This window comes from Ceratotherium simum, chromosome 22 (assembly GCF_057802395.1).
Source record: "Ceratotherium simum simum isolate JZ-2026a chromosome 22, ASM5780239v1, whole genome shotgun sequence".
In the NCBI taxonomy this organism is placed as follows: domain Eukaryota; kingdom Metazoa; phylum Chordata; class Mammalia; order Perissodactyla; family Rhinocerotidae; genus Ceratotherium; species Ceratotherium simum.
In genome coordinates this window covers 42937346-42954026 of record NC_141921.1, presented here as the reverse complement: position 1 = coordinate 42954026, position 16681 = coordinate 42937346, and the positions used below count along the sequence as shown (strand labels likewise).

The 16681-nt window shown below is 41.9% G+C and overlaps 1 protein-coding gene across 1 annotated transcript in view; it reads left to right on the top strand.

Moving 5' to 3' along the window:
• Positions 1–16681, top strand: part of PEX14 (peroxisomal biogenesis factor 14) — a 135630-nt gene that overhangs the window by 47417 nt on the left and 71532 nt on the right. Inside the window, exon 3 of the mRNA XM_004425570.3 lies at positions 3942–4026. Coding sequence (XP_004425627.2) covers positions 3942–4026 — 85 coding nt within the window. The remainder of the gene's footprint in view (positions 1–3941; positions 4027–16681) is intronic.

The window sequence follows — 16681 nt, the reverse complement described above, 5'->3', positions numbered from 1 at the left end:
TGCAAGAGGAAGGGAAAGGAAAGCCAATTCCATATTTATCACGGACTCGACAGCAAGTGGCTTCAACAACGGCATCAGGTGCTTTGCACGAGAATTTTCCCTGGCTTGCTGCGCTCCCACAACATGTGCAATAAAGTTGCTGTCTCCGTTTTACATCTTTGACATTGAGGCGGAAGATTTGGCCTGAATTTATGTAATTTAGTTGGGCACAAATATAACCCATGAATAGTCACATTCATCTCCTAATTAGAAAATCAAACGATAATACAGGACAGGCTGCGGGCACCCCATCATTTCGTCCAACAAAAGCGTGTTTTGTGTGCGGGACCTCTGCAGAGGAAGAAGTTGAATTGCTTCATGAAGTTAATGAAAAGTGTTCAACAATAAGTGAATGAAAGATGCAAACCAAGTGCACTGTCAGTTATTTAGTGTGTTAAAATCTTTGCATTATGGGTAAAGGTTTTCGGGAAGTCTTTTACCATCCATGTATGAATCGTAGGGCTTATAAAATTTTGGATTGGACAGGCCCTTTTTCTTCCCATGGTAGTGCCAGTTCCTTTTGCAGAGGGAGGAGAAGGATAAAGAGTAGCTGAAGAAATAATTAGTGAAAGGAGAAGAGAGGTTTTCATATGTTCACACTTGCATGTAGCTGCTTATCTTGGTATCTTTCTTATTCAGCATGTTATGTTGAGGCTATTAGTTTGGATGCTTTGTGTTTTTGCATCTGGCGTAGTGATATCGATGCTGTTAAATATGTGATTTGCCTGTCGCCTGCATTTTCAGACAAAGATCAAGAGGAACATAAACAAGGCCCAGATATACTTTATGTAGGTGTTTGGCAGTATTATTTTATATGGCTTGAAATTAGTGAATGGAAACTTTAAAAGAAATTGTTCATATTTTTCCAAGTTTGAAGTGTGCCGGGACTTTGTCAAATTCCCGTTAAAATAAATATGTCAATTTCATCTCCTTTCCAAATTCATTTATCTTGCTTTTTTAAAAGGTGTTTTCTACTTTACCTGATGTTTAAATTGGATTCGCTCGTTTATGCTGTTCTTTGCTATATCCCCCACGTTTTTCTTAAATGAATTACTAATGACAGAGCACTCCATCATTCCCTCTCTACAGCCACTTTAAGGAAAGCATGGTGATCTAAACCTTTTAACCTATTAAAGATGATTTTTCCCAATTGAATCAGACCCACCGCAGGTGTAATAACTAATCATTTAAACTACACCTGCTATTATGTATTTTTAAGCCATTATGCGTGTTGGATAGATGATAATTCATGTTTATTGCATTGTCCGATGGATCCGTTTTGCCTACACTAGGCTGATTAATGTATTTAAAGAAATAAGAGATGCAATTTTTAAAAAAAATTGATGGAATGCGCCAAGCACTGCATTGAGTGCACCATTAAACCCATCAGAACTTTGCTCTCTGACCAGAAATGCATATACCAAGGACTATATTAAAAAAGCAAGGTGAAACCTGTGTGTTTTAGTGGTGGGATTCTGTTTTCTTTCTCTGTCATGGAAAATTTTGGAAGGATGAAGGAAAGGTTTATGCTTCTATGGGTAAATGAAAGGAGCTGTGCTATTAGCATCTACTGCTTAAGACCTGCTCATCCACATTTCCTCGGACCCCTGGTACACGTACGGCAGCAGCATGACACGAAGGCCGCAGTTGTCTTGTGTGTGGAAGGTGTAGTTTTTCTCCAGGTGAAGAACAATTATCCCCGTGCCATCTGAGCTGTGCAGATTGGCATTGACCCTGTGGGGCCAGCAATTGCGGACCTGTCCATTCTCTTTCCAGGGCTGGGCCTCTCTTCCTTTGGTTTCTCCTTCCTTCTTCGCCACTTCCCCTTCCCACTTCTCCCTTTTTGTTTCCTTCCGCCTCCACTTCTGCTGCATCCTCCTCTTGTTCCTCCTCTTATCTGATTGCCTGCTTCTTTGCTGCCTTTCCATCCTTCTGCTCCTTCCCTTTTCTTTTTTTTTCTTCTTTCATTCCCCTCTCCCATCTCTTCATTAAAATGATCTGTTTTGTGGATGTTTGTCAGATTTTTCTTGATTTTGGTGCAACTTGAGGAGATCTGGTTGAGGGGCTAAGGGGATGGGTACATAGTTTTGGGGTTCTAGAATCTCCAGTATCGATTTTTCTCTAGTCCAGAACTGGTTGGTTATCACTGCAGTTCATGGTGGTGGTCAATATGTTTGCAGTGTTGGACAGATTATAACCAGTCTCAAGAAACACTCGTGTGTCTTATCGCTGACAGGCCCAAATCTGAAAGTCGGATACCTGAGTTCATCCTTTAGGGAAAATGTCTTAGGCAAGCCTCCCATAGAGAGGTTATGGGGAAAGTAATTACGAGAATTGCCCCGGCTTTTTATTTTTCTTTCTGATTTATCCTCATATCTTTTGTTACCAGAGAAGTCTGTCTGGTCTTAAGATTGAATTCATATAAAACATGAAGAGAGTATTTGTAACTTGTATTTCATTTATAGTCACAGTACTTGCTGTTTGAATCTCTGTATCACTGTGACCCTTAGCTTGAAGGCTCTTAGGAAACTTTCTTATATTTGGCCCCTTAGAAATTTTTTCTTTCAACAACTTCTGAGTGAACTGCAGGGCCTGTTGACTTTACTTATAACATAAGACTATATTATTCTTTTGGTTTTGATGAGATGAATAATGCCAGTCATTTAAAATGGCACCTTTCCTATCTGGGGCAGGTTGGCATTTCCCACCTGTTGGATAGAGAGGTATCTGGGATAGAGAGGAGACAAGTGGTGTACAGACACACCTTCGTGTGTGCTGAGTTATGTGAAGGTTAATACCTTCAACAGTTTTCCTTCCTTCCCCTACTTGACTTATTCGTAGATATGAAGATTTCATTAGATAATATCATTATGAGAGGTGGGTAGATAATCTGTCAATCTGTCAGTTTTAGCCACAAAACCCCAAATTTTGTCCTTTGAAGGCTCTTCAGAATTCAGCTCCATTGCATAAGAGGGCCCAGTGTGAATGGCTGTGTGTTGTCTTTTATATAATCCTTCCCAGCTGGTGTATGCTCAGCACTTTGCCAGGCTCTGTAGAAGCAGCGTGGTCTCTTCCCTTCAGGTGCTTGCAGTGTAGTTGGAGAGGCAGCCTGAACATTAGAAGACAGTATAATTATGGCTTCAATTATATGGTACACACTACAAGCATTGAAGAATTTAAGAGAATAGGGAGATTGGAGATGGCTTGCTTATTTAGGGAAGGCTTCGAGGAGTTAAAACAAGCTATAAAAGGGCTGTGCTGATGTGTGCGTGCGTGTGCATAATGTTTAGACAGGTAGAGGCAGGGAAGGGAGGCCTTCTAGAAAAAGGGCATAGCATGGGCGCAAGTGTAGTGACATGGAATGAGGATGGCCAGGAGAGGGCTACCTGCTGAGGAGTATGAAGAATTGGCTTGCACAGAGAGAACAGGAAAGGATTATTGGAGGTCTTGAAAGCTAGGCTGAGGGGATTAATTTCATAGAATAAGATATAGGAAGCCAATGAAAGCAGGGAACTGACATAGTCTTTTATTTAGGTAGATTTTAAATGTGAGAAATAACTGGGCTGGCCCCGTGGCTTAGCGGTTAAGTGCATGCGCTCCGCTGCTGGCGGCCCGGGTTTGGATCCCGGGCGTGCACCAACGCACCGCTTCTCCGGCCATGCTGAGGCTGCGTCCCACATATGGCAACTAGAAGGATGTGCAGCTATGACATACAACTATCTACTGGGGCTTAGGGGGAAAAAATAAATAAATAAAATTAAATGTGAGAAATAACTGGTTATAAATTTGACCACAATACTGTGCTTATTTCTATGGACCTGGGATAAACTTCTAGGATTTTTAATCTTGAAATTCAGACTATTGAAGTTTACTTTTCTTCTCTGTTTTATCTCCCCTCCCAGATTGCCACAGCAGTGAAGTTTCTACAGAATTCTCGAGTCCGCCAAAGCCCTCTTGCGACCAGGAGAGCATTCCTTAAGAAGAAAGGTACAAGTTCCCCAGGGTCATGCTGAGTGGCCTGCAGAAAGGGACTGGGGATGGGGCGAACAGAAGCCACAGTGCTAATAATAGGATCTTCTATAGCTGTTCCACTAGTGTAGGGGTGGGAGTGAGGGGAGCCCCCCCGTGGAAATGCAGGCTTCTTTCCTTACAGTGGAGCAGAGAGATGATAGGATTTGGATAATTGAGCACCAGATGTAAGATCGACAGCTCAGCCCAGGACATCCTCGCTCAGGCAGTGTTCAGCAGCAGAAGAGGCCCACTGGATGAGACTGTGGAGGACTTCTGCTTTCTGGTCCATTCTTCTGAGAATGACCCTGGCTGCAGAATGGCTGGCTTTAGGTTAGGAGGTCAGCTGCTTCAGTAAAGAATGAGGAAGAAAGAAATGAAGGACAAGGGAAATGAGATGACTAAACAAGGTCAGGTTAAGGTCAAGCTTGGGGTCAGTCTGATTTACAGATTGAAGTGGTAAATTACTGGTTTTATGGTATTTCTATAAGCAGGGATTAAATGGATCTTGACAAATTCAGTGTTGTCCATAGCAGATAGAATCTATTCTGGCTTTGTTGAAATTTAGGATATTTTTTCATTTTCGTAAAATAGAAAAAAATCCCAAAACAAACAGAAAAAGAAATCAGACTTTTTATTCTTTGAACATTTAATTTTCTAGAAAGCTAGGAAGTTGTTTAACGGCCGTTTTACACCATGAGGGAGGAAAGTGAGTTTTCTTTCCCCCCAAATAAAACTCTTTTTCCTTTAGGAATTAGAATGTCAGCCTCAAAAATTCAGGGTTTTGAGTTTTAAGTCATTTGTGGCTAGAATAGAAGATGGAGTGGTTTGGTGGTATTTCCTAGGTCTCCTCAATGCTATGCCACCGAAGTGATTCTGTAGGACCATGTCCCAGGTTTGCACTTGCAGGGTTTGAGCAGAATAAGCTCATGGATTTCATTCACGGGCAGCTGTTCAGAGGCAGCCTCAAGGCTGGTCCCTGTGACTGAGTTGATGAGGGGCACTGTGTGCTTGCTGGCGGCATCGTGCTTGCCCCCTCATCAGTAGGAGATTATTAAAATTTGGAGTGCGTTGGCCAGCCTCTCCACTTTGCAACCATCATGCCACAAAAGAGTTTTTCCTTGAAATATGTGTACCTATGGGGAGTAATTAATCATAAAAGCTTGGGGATTTCAGCTCTCGCATCAAAGCATTGAAGCCAGGGAAAGCTGAGCCTAAAAGCTGTGCTGATTACCCGGGGTAACCTGAGACAAAATCTATGGTTGCCGAGAGATCCTTCGCCCCAGTATATTGTGCAATATTATAACTGCCTGATCTTCTCTTCCACTGACAATGACCAGTTATTCCTCATTTTCTCTCAAACGCAGCTGGGTTAGAATTTCATTTGCAGAAGGTATTTAGAGCAATTTAGAGACAAATGTCTCTGGTGTTTGCTCGGCACTTCCCCACCGCAGGCTTTGCTGAGCAGTTTTAGTATCAGGAGCTCCGTCTAATCTGTTTAATTTTAATAAATCCCTAACTGGGAGAGGGAGAGAAAAAAAGAGAGAGAGAAACTCTAGACCAAATAATACTTCTTTTGAGTTAGTTGGGTAATAATTATTGTAGAGAGGAAACTGTTTTGTGCAATTATTATTTGTTGCTCCTTTTAAAAAAAATATGATTAATTAATTCATCTAAGAGTGTTTACCCTATGCCACGCCCTGTTCTAGGGACTGGAGATTTAGCAGAGAACAAAACAGACAAAATCCCTGCCTTCTCAAAGCTTGAATTCTAACGGAGGAAGGTTAGAATTTAGAGTTAACAAATGAAAAACGGTTAGCAAATGAAACAATAAAATATGTAGTATGTCGAATGGCAAGTGCCATGGAGGAAAATAAAACCAGGCACGGGGGGTTGAGGAATGCCAGTGTTGGGGTGGGGATAAATTGCACTTTTAAACAAGGTGATTAAAGCATGTCTGTCTGAGAGGGTGACATGTGAGCTGCGACCTGAAGGAGATGAGTATGTGTTGGTATAGAGTGGGCATAATTCCTTCTTGACCCCTAATGTGGGTTACAGTTTTTAGAATTTGAGGCAGCAGGAACCTTGAGAGGCGTCCTACCTTTCCTCCTCTAAAGAGAACCACAGGAGTTTACCCCGTACTTAAACCCGGAATCACTGGACTTAATCACCCATCTCCATTATCCTCTAAAACGCTCCTTCAGTCAGTAATTATCTATTTCCGAGTTGAATCCCAATAGGGTAAGTTCTGGCAGGACCTTTTCTGGGCAGAGAATTCCAAGGTTTGATTGGCGTCTAGGGAAGAGCAACCCCTGTGTGGATTTAAACTTCACTTTTTAAATTTCTGGCTGTTTCTTGGGTCAGGCATACACGATCAGCGTAGCTTGGCACCATCTCTGATGGGATGGGGGAGGAGGGGCTTTTGCAAAGGAACACGCATCTACCCTGTTCCTAACAGTAGTTGGGAAGGAAAGAGTGGCTTGCTGGTCTTTGGAGGTGGGGAGGGACCAAGGTTCTGGCATCCTTATGTTGGTGTCTCCCTGCAGGACTCATTGCAGTGGCGGGTTTGGAGCGCTGGCTTTGGGTGAGCTCACAGCTACTGTAGTCTTGGCTTTTCCTAGCAAATGTCACTTCAGGGAATTGCAGTGGAGCACTGCCTTGAATTATAATCTTGACTTTCTTTTTTTTTAATAAACATCTCTTTCCTGAAAAGGCAAATCCAATTTTGTTTTTCTTTTAATATTATTTAATATTTAATATAGAAATTGAGGTCCGTGTAGTGCATGTCAGTTCAGTGGAAAATGAGGGTTACTTTAGGCCCATCAGCTGAGTTTGTTTTATTGTGAAACCACAGCCCAGAGCAGGGGCTGCATCCTGTCTGTGTTACTGACAGGTTAAATGTTGTGCTTTCTGATTTTGGGGGGCTGGGGACACCAGGGGAGGGCGACTGGGGAGTGAATGGGATAGGGATGGAAGAGCATTGGTTTGCAAAGGTCTTTTGTGTTTGTGTTTCTTTGTTTTTGTTTTTTGAGATCTCTTTTGGATGCTTTAAAGTCTGAATATGGAGTCATTAATGAGAAACATGAAGTTATTAGAATCATTTATCATTTTCTTTGAAGTTTGTACTGCCAATTTGTGTAATTTACAACATTTCTTTCTTTTATTGGGATTTTTTTGGATGAAAGAAAAGCAGCTGTTCACCTTCGTAGTATTAATAATTTTATTTATTTATTTTCCCCCAAAGCCCCAGTAGATAGTTGTATGTCATAGTTGCACATCCTTCTAGTTGCTGTATGTGGGATGCGGCCTCAGCATGGCCGGAGAAGCGGTGCGTTGGTGCGCGCCCGGGATCCGAACCCGGGCTGCCAGCAGCAGAGCGCGCGCACTTAACCGCTAAGCCACGGGCCGGCCCACCTTCATAGTATTAGAATAAATGTTTTTGTTTTCCTTCCAACCTCTTGAATCTGCAGATGACACACCAACAGCAGAGTCAGCCACACATGAAGGTAATTGGACTGTGTGTGGGGTTTAAGGCCTCATGGAACTGGCCTACATATAGAAGCAGTTCTTGCTGGACAGGCATCATATCTGAGGCTTTAAGCAGGCTGCAGTCCAGGAGACTAGAGTAACTTAAAAACAGCGTAGAATCAGTCTAGAAAGTTAGAGGCTTGGACATTGTTGTCAATAGGCTTATGCTGATTTGACACCCTATTCAACCACAAAATGTAGGAGGCAGTCTGCTTCCAAACATGTTCGGCAGGTTGAGTATAAGGTGGGTAAAAGTGATGCCTGTTTGTAGGAGGTAAAAGGGGTAGATGAGGTGGGGGGAAGATAGAGTTGTCTCTTAGCTTACTCTAATATATTTGTTGCAAAGTAGGCTCTAGAAAAAAAGATGAACACCATATGCTTTTCTGTATAATCCTGCGTAATGGGGCCTGGGTGGTGTTGGCTGAGACTTTTGCTTATTGTGCCTTCCTCAGGTGTATAAGTAAAGGGCTGTATTCTCCCTCATCTAATAAATAGTCCAGAGGGGAAGGAAAACTAAACAGATAAAACACACCACCATACTTTCTCATTCTAAAAGGTGAAACAAGATCTTATCTTTCTTCTGTTCCTGGAAGCGGAACCTCCAGTAGCAAAACTGCCTCCTTGCTGCAAATGAACTTGAGGAAGAAACCTGATGGTCTCAACCTTGGCAGTGGGGTAGAGGTGAAGGGCTTCTCTCGCTGGAGTATTTTAAGGGGGAGGAAATTCCTACACAGATTTCAATTTGACTCTCTTTTATTACTTTTCTTTTTTATCATTTACGTCCATTTCATGAGGTAGTTTGCATGTCCTTGAATGGAATCTCGTTACCATGAAAGCTTTTTTAGCATTGATTTCATAACAGTCTTAATTTAATAGCTCCGTCATTACTGAGAAGCTCTGGGAGTGGGGCCCTGGCTTTCCAGGTCACTGACCTTTTAATTACAAACCTTGTTCTGATGGCCAGGTTATCGACTGGACAGCTCCCAGCTTGTGCCCCCAGGATGATAACGAAAATAACTGTGTTTCCTCCCCCATCTCCAGGAAAAAAAATTGTAACCTCATGTGTTTCTAAAATTAATTTTCTCCTTCAACTTTACTTTATAATTAATTCTTTAATGTGTCTTAGTGAAGCCAGAAGTCTTTTTATAACACTGTTTTTCCTAGAGCGTGGGTCCAGCAGGTAATGTGGGGGCAGAGCGGGGCAAGGGGGATGAAGATCTTGCCAGCTACCAGCCCATGCTTGATTGTGGCCCATTTCCTCATCCTCAGAAACTTCTGCGGCTGAGCTGGAAGCCTTAGTATTGGCTCTGTGAGGGGCTGTCTGGCCTGTCTGATTCTTTGTTAACGAGGCATGGATTGTGGCACCAGTTTAGATTCAGTCCTGTATCTGCTGGAGTAATTGAGCCCTGTATATCATGGACATTTTAAGACGACGTTCTCGGTCTGAGAAAAGACATGGGTTGGATGATTGTTCTTGGCTCTCTCTCGTCTTAGATGACGAGGAAACAAGTACCCTCCACGAGGAGTTCTACTCCATCATGAGCTTGAACTGAATAGGTTGGTCTAGGTTCTCTCTCACTGGCAGTTGGAGAGGGAGAGGAAAAGGAGAGGACAGTGGCTGGTGAGTAAGGTAACCATCGGTTCCGGTCTGCCCAGGACTGTCCTGGTTTTTAACGTTGAAGCTCCTATGTCCTGCGCAGCCCCTCAGGCCTGGGCGAACAGGTCACCCTAGCAGTACAAGCCTTACTCAGGAGTGAGAGCTATCAAGAGAGACAAAGTGGGTATGCTTTTGGAAACTAGAGGAAGAAGTCCACTAGCAATCAGCTCCCAGGGGTTCAGCTTGCAGTCGAGTGGCATCTTCCTCAAACACTGCCTGCTCTTATTCCCCCTGGCTCTGCCCTGCTGTGGTGCAGTGCATAGAGCCCCTGGAGGAGGGAGGCCATGCCCTGCAGGTGAGTGAGGAGGTGCTGGTGCCAGAGCACAGACAGGGCTGTGTGTGGCAGCCGTGTGCTTGTTCCTGAGGATGATTGAGCATCTCCATCCATCTGTTGTGAACGGACTATCTTCCTTCCCTGCCAGTCTTGCATCTGCATATCTGTCACCTGCTGTTCTGGACTAGCCTATTCATCACACTGACTGGTGCTCCCCCCATCAATTTTCCTGCTCCCCTTGTTATCCAAACTTGTCTTGAACTCCACAGATTTTTCTCAGCATCCAGCATGAGAGCTACAGCAGCTAGACTAGCTGAATGCCTTGGAAATAGGGACGCCATGGCTTCCCCATTCAGAGGGGGAGCTGATGATACTTGACTCAGCCTTCTTGTGGGAGCAAGTAGGTTCCTACGCTTCACCCTGCAATGCGGGGACAGTGGCACAGAGGAGCTGAGGGGGAAGAAAAAAAATTTCTGGTGGATTTACCCAGTTGCTTTGAGATTTTCCCTGAAAATGAAGAATGCTTCCTCTTTTCTTAAACTTGTGTGCCTGTAACAACACTACAAAGAAAAGTGAAGTGACCTTGTATTTGATGTGATAATATGATAGTATTATTTTTAAAGTTGTTTTTTATTTTTAGATTTTGAAAAGGTAAGATATGTACACGACTTCAGATGTACACGACTTCAGAAATTAAACAATAAAGAAGGATGTACAGTGAAAAATGTCTTCGTCCCATCTCTGGTTCCTGTCCCCTCCACATGCAGCTATTCACAGTTTCTTATGTATCATTCCAAAGATAATCTATCCATATAAAAGCATATTAATATTTATTACTCCCCCCACAGGAACACAAGCACTTTTTAAATACAGTGCTAGCATATTTTGCACTTTACCTTTACACTTGACATTACATCTTGGCAGTCATTCCACATCGGTACGTACAGATTTGCTTCATTCTTTTCAGTGGCTGCGTAGTATTCCATTATATGCATATATCATAACTTTTTTTAACCAGTCCCAAATTTGTGGACATTTAGGTTGATTCCTGTCTTTTGCTGTTTCAAACAATGCCGCAGTGAAAATTCTTGTGTAAACATTGGTAGACACGTGTGAGTTTGGCACTATGCTAAAGTGAAAGCATTTTGCATGTTAAATAGGATAGGGTATATTTTTCTTAAAGTTTCAGGAGATTGTGTCCCTCCAAAAAGAATATAAAACTGTTTTCCAATAAAGGCATGACTGTAGGTAGAAAGAAATTAATAAGAGAAAAAAAGACAGTGTAACCAATTATTATTAACACAGCACAGATTTGGATTCTGAGTGGACATTCTGGGTCATTGGTTACATGAAAAATGCATTCTTTCTAAAAGAATCATTTTTTAGCCTGTTTTTTAATGGATCTGAGTTCATAAATTTAATTTTTGATTCAAAATAAACATTCAAATAAATGGAAAGCTTCAGAAACTTGAAGGTTATGATCTGTTTTCAAATGAAGTATATAGCTTAGTTTTCTTTTGTTGTTATTGGACGTTTTAGGGGTCCTAGGCCGTTGGTTAGGTGGTGAGCCTTTATTCAGTACCTATTGTGTGCAGGGTATTATTACATTAGGCACTTCATGAAAGAAAAATGAAGTAACTGTCTTTTACAATACAAGAGGCTCATTAGAAGGAAGTAGGAATAGATTCTGAGTGCTTATCGAGTGTATCCATGTATACCCATGAAATATAGCAATATCTCAGAAGTCAGCAAAATCGGAGTGGGGAGAGACTGGAGTACAATTGGCCCTCTGCAACTGTGGGTCCTGCACCCGCGGATACGGAGGGTTGACTAAGGGACTTGAGCATCCATGGATTTTGGTGTCCGAGGGGGGTTCTGGACCCAATCCCCTATGGATACACATAGGGGGACGACATATAAAGCTCACTAGACTGTGAGCTCCTCAGGGCAGTGACCATGCCTCATTCTTGCCAGCACCCTGAGCACCTGGCATAGCCATCCTCAGTCAGAGTCTAATGAATGAGGGACTAAATGATGGATGGCTGGAATTAGAAGACACTTCCTGGGAAAAGTTTCAAAAGGAGCTCAGTTTTTCTTAAGTCTACAGTTGATGTATTTGTTCAACTCTAGTAGAAGTGTAAGGTAGTTTCAGAATTGCTAACCTATGCGCCTTTACCAACTCGAGTACAGTGTTTATATGCAGGTCTTTTTGTCTTTAGCTTTATAGTATCCAGTGAAAACACTTTTCCAAAGTTACTTAGGTCAATATTGAGGGAGGCACTGGGTGTAGATGGTCAGAGAAGAGTGAGAAGGGCATTGTTAGTGAAGGCAGGCTCCTGCAGACGTGTGTGCAGTTAGCTGGATTGGTCTATGGGGCCTGCAAAAAAAAAAAGGGGATTGAGGTTGGTGAGATGGGCAGTGAGTGAGGGAGGAGCCAGCGACAGGACTAGAACCAAATCTTCTGACTAGAGTGCTTTAAACTATACCACATACTTTCTGGAAAGGAAGGTCAGAACCACAGACATTGTAGAAAAAAGAGTAAGCCATGCTCAGTAGTAGATTTGATGTGTGAGGTGAAGGAGACAGGACTGAAGATGACTGTCAGGGTTATTTTGTTACGTTATGCAGCTTGATTGAATTATTGACACACAGTAACCTATACGTATTTAATTTGTACAGTTTAAACATGTTTGATATACGTATGTGAAAGCTGTGAAACCATCACTGCAATCAAGATAATGAACACACTGATCACCCCCAAATGTTTCCTTGTGCCCTTTGTAATTCCTTCCTCCAGCCTCCTCCACTACATACCCTGGTTCCTAGAAAAGCCCTGCTCTGCTTTCTTTCACTTTCGTTTGCATTTTCTAGAATTTTATACAAATGGAATCGTACTGGGTGTACCCTTTTTTTGGTCTGGCCTTTTTCACTCAGCATAATTATTTTGAGATTCATCCATGTTGTTACATGTATTAGTGGTTCATTCCTTTTCATTGCTGAATAGTATTCCATTGTTGGAATATAATGCAATTTGTTTATCCATTCACCTGTTGGTGGACATTTGAGTTGTCTCCAGTTTTTAGCTACTAAAAATAAAGCTACTATGAATATTTGTGTATAAATCTTTGTAGGAACATATAATTCCTTTTGGGTGGAATGTCTGGATCATATGGTAGGTGTATGTTTAGGTCTTTAAGAAACTTCAAACTGTTTTCGAAAGTGTTTGCACCATTTTATGTTCTCCCCAGTCATGTATGAGTATACCAGGGTTTTGAGCCTGGAAAATAGGAAGATACAGGTGTTATACTTGTAATTTGTTTCCGATAATAAAACCACACGGCTTTGGAAGTGTTCTTAAGAGTGACTACAGGGCCGGCCCCGTGGCTTAGCAGTTAAGTGCGCGCGCTCCACTGCTGGCGGCCCGGGTTCGGATCCCGGGCGCGCACTGATGCACCGCTTCTCCGGCCGTGCTGAGGCCGCGTCCCACATACAGCAACTAGAAGCACGTGCAACTATGACATGCAACTATCTACTGGGGCTTTGGGGGGAAAAAAAAAAAAGGAGGAGGATTGGCAATAGACGTTAGCTCAGATCCAGTCTTCCTCAGCAAAAAAAAAAAAAAAAAGAGGAGGATTAGCACGGATGTTAGCTCAGGGCTGATCTTCCTCACCAAAAAAAAAAAAAAAAGAGTGACTACATAATAGGTCATGTTTGGAATACTTCAGCTTGGGAGGTAATAGTGCATAGACTGCCTGGGTTCAAATCCCAGCTTCACCACTTTCTAGCTGTGTGGCCCTGGATAAAATACTTAACCTCACTGTGCCATAGTTTCTTTATCTGTAAGATGGGGTTAATGATAATATGTAGTACAAAAGGTTCTTTTAAGAATTAAATGAAAATAATGTGAAAAGTGCTTAGCAGAGTGCCTGGCACTAACATAAAGGCTTAATTGAGGAGGACAATGATCAACAGTATATATCCTGTTAGAAGGGATATTCTTTTTTTTGCTGAGGAAGATTAGCCCTGAGCTAACATCTGTTGCTAATCTTCCTTGTTTTTTTTTTTTGCTTGAGGAAGATTAGCCCTGAGCTAACAACCTCTTCTTTATATGTGGATCGCCACCACAGCATGGCTGATGAGTAGTGTGGGTCCACACCCAGGATCTGAACCCATGAACCTGGGCCACCAAAGCGGAATGTGCCGAACTTAACCACTACGCCATGGGGCCAACCCCTTAGAAGGTATATTCTTAATGGCTGTAGTCAGTTTGCTGTAATGTTATGTTGATAAACTTGTTGGTGTCGTAAAAATTCATGAAACAGGAACCTCTAAGAATTTTGAGCAGAGAGATTTAATACAGGTAGTTGGAAACTGACTCACTTATTGAAAGGGCCAGAGGAGTGGACTCAAGGCCAGGCCTCCAGGAATGACTTCCAGAACATTGAAGGACTAACTTGCCAGGGGAGCTGCTCCCTCTGTTCCAGTCAGGAAAGTGGGGTCTCAGGAGGCTACCACTGGAACTTTTGAGTTCACGAGCACGCCTTTGTAGCTATGATCCAGAGATTAGGAAGTTGCTACTGCCACCACTTGCAGTATGTCCTGACATCCTTGAAAATAGTGACAGGACATTGGAGTATGAACTTGGCTTTTACCTTTGTCAGAATTGCCTCTTGACCCCCGTGAAGCTGGAGGCTAGAGATTGGCCACCGCAGTGGGAAACCTCAGTGTTTCCAGTATCTTGCTTGCCAATCTGCTGATGTTTGCAACAGTCAAAAGCAGCGGCTACAGGTCTTGTGCCTCATTTCCACTTTCCAAATCAGCTGTGAGTGCATCTAATTCCCATCCAGAACTCTTGCTGCCAGGGAGTCTGGGAAGTGTATCTTTTGGCCTTCCAGCCTCTCTCATATGGGAAGGCACACTAGAAAGAGGTGGGAATAGATGCTAAGTGCTATCAGAGGAATCCATAGAAGAAAAAAGATTCACAAATACAACATATTTGTCCCAAAACAGGGCACAAGCGCATTTACATCACAAGCCTCTTTCTTATTGAAGGCTTAACTTGGGATTTTTGAAGCCATTTAGATAAACAGCCCACAAAATGAAGAGAGTGTTCCATTTTGCTCCAAAGCATGCTGATAAAAAAAAAAAGTCGACCAAAAGAGAGTTCATGTTTTCAGTCTGTAAGCAGGTGGCAGTGGTTTATTTATAAATCTGAAGAATTTCATTCAACACAGAACAAATTGTGTGTATATATAAGGGAAGGATTTTTTTTAGTCAAGTATTTTTGTTGTTTTTGAGAAGAGCTGGGCCTTTAATTGTTAACAAAAGCTGTAGTGATGTATCTCCAGTTTGTCCAAGAGATAAATATTGATGTGTTCTGTATCACCACTGGCTTTCTGAGATGATTTTAAGAATACTTGTCACTACTGTCTGGCCTCACTTAGGGATAGGAGTTCTTCTAGTGAGATTTATCTGCTAAGGGTCGGCAAGGGAGTTTTTACCAAAGGGACTGCATGATATGTGGGTTTATTGGAACTGTGAGAAGATGTTAGAAGTAGGGACTTCTGAAACTTAATGTAAGGTACAACATAAGGCAATCGCTACTGAAAAATATTTTATGTTGATTGGATTATAATTAGAAAGATTTTAAAGTAACTTTGGATATTCATTCATTTACCAATCCATTGTTATATTAACATTTTTGAGCCTATGCCTCATATAAATAAATTTATCAGCTCCTCTGTGTGTGTGTGTGTGTGTATGTGTGTATTAGAGTATCTGTATTTGTGAAGCATAAGTTAGTGTGCTTTTGTTTTAAATTCACTTTTCGTTGTAGGCTTGCTAGGTTAGTCAGCAGCTTTATTGTCTTTCCAGTTTTGAGGAAAGTAGAGGTAACTCACTAAAGGTGCTCAGTAAATAGAATGGTGGGCATGTAGGCTTATATTTAAATTGTGCTGAGAATTGCACAACTCTAATTTTTTCCTTCCAACTTTAAACAGACCTGCGTTTGGTTTCTAAAACATTCTGATAGGAGCTAGTCTTCTCAGATCTTACCCCTTTCATCAGACAGAAGACTTGGGAGTGCTATAGTCTCTTACTGTTAATTATTCTTTTTGGTTTTAAAGCCCTTTAAAGTAGTCTTTCTGTAATTAGATTGTTGAGTAGATTGTCTTTAGTAATATGGTAGTCTTTAAATTTTGTGTAGATTTTCAGTTTGTTAAATGATTGCAAAGGCTTTCATTCATAAAGTTGAAGTATACCTTATGGCATTTCAGGGGCAAAAAATCATGACCCTCTGTGATAAATTAAATATCACAACCACATAAATGTCATCTTTTCAGCGAAACCTCAAGTGCATAGGAATGGGACTCTCTTCCACTGTTTTTGGCTTCAAGCTGGATCTGTACTCTTTAACCAACAAGAAAAATATTTCACCACTGACAGTGGTAAACCTATGAAGCTAAAGAACAAAGCCATACCCTCTCCTGCTTTGTGAGTCACAAACAGAATTGTCAATTAAATTATTCTAATTGCAAAATTTGGGGTCTTTGCCAAAAGAACACAGGTTGAGTTTGAAGAAGAGGCAGTTAGAAAAATCGGTTTAACTTACAAACGGAGCTAATTTGTACAGGATGTAATTGAAAGAGAGTAAATACGGAGCTTCATGATGACCTCTTTGGAGTCCATTTCTGATATTTACTTAGCTTTTTTTCCAATCAAAGGCTCTCCTTTAAGCAGTCCTGAAAAGAGGAGACTACTAAAATAGAAATAACAGAAAATAGTGCTGTTGTTTGGAAGACCTTAATACCTGATTTTCAAAGATTTTTACTTGGGCCGGCCCCGTGGCTCAGTGGTTAAGTGCGTGCACTCTGCCGCTGGCGGCCCGGGTTCAGATCCCGGGCGCGCACTGACGCACCGCTTCTCCGGCCATGCTGAGGCTGCGTCCCACATACAGCAACTAGAAGGATGTGCAGCTGTGACATACAACAATCTACTGGGGCTTTGGGGGGAAAAAATAAATTAAAAAAAAAAAATTTTTTTTACTGTTCATTCATTCATTCGTTCATCCAACAAGTATTTATTGAGTGCATATTTTTTTTACAAGGCATTGTGCTGGCCTTAGGACTGAGAATATAATGGTAGATAAAGCAGCGTTCTGGGGTGGAGACAGATTC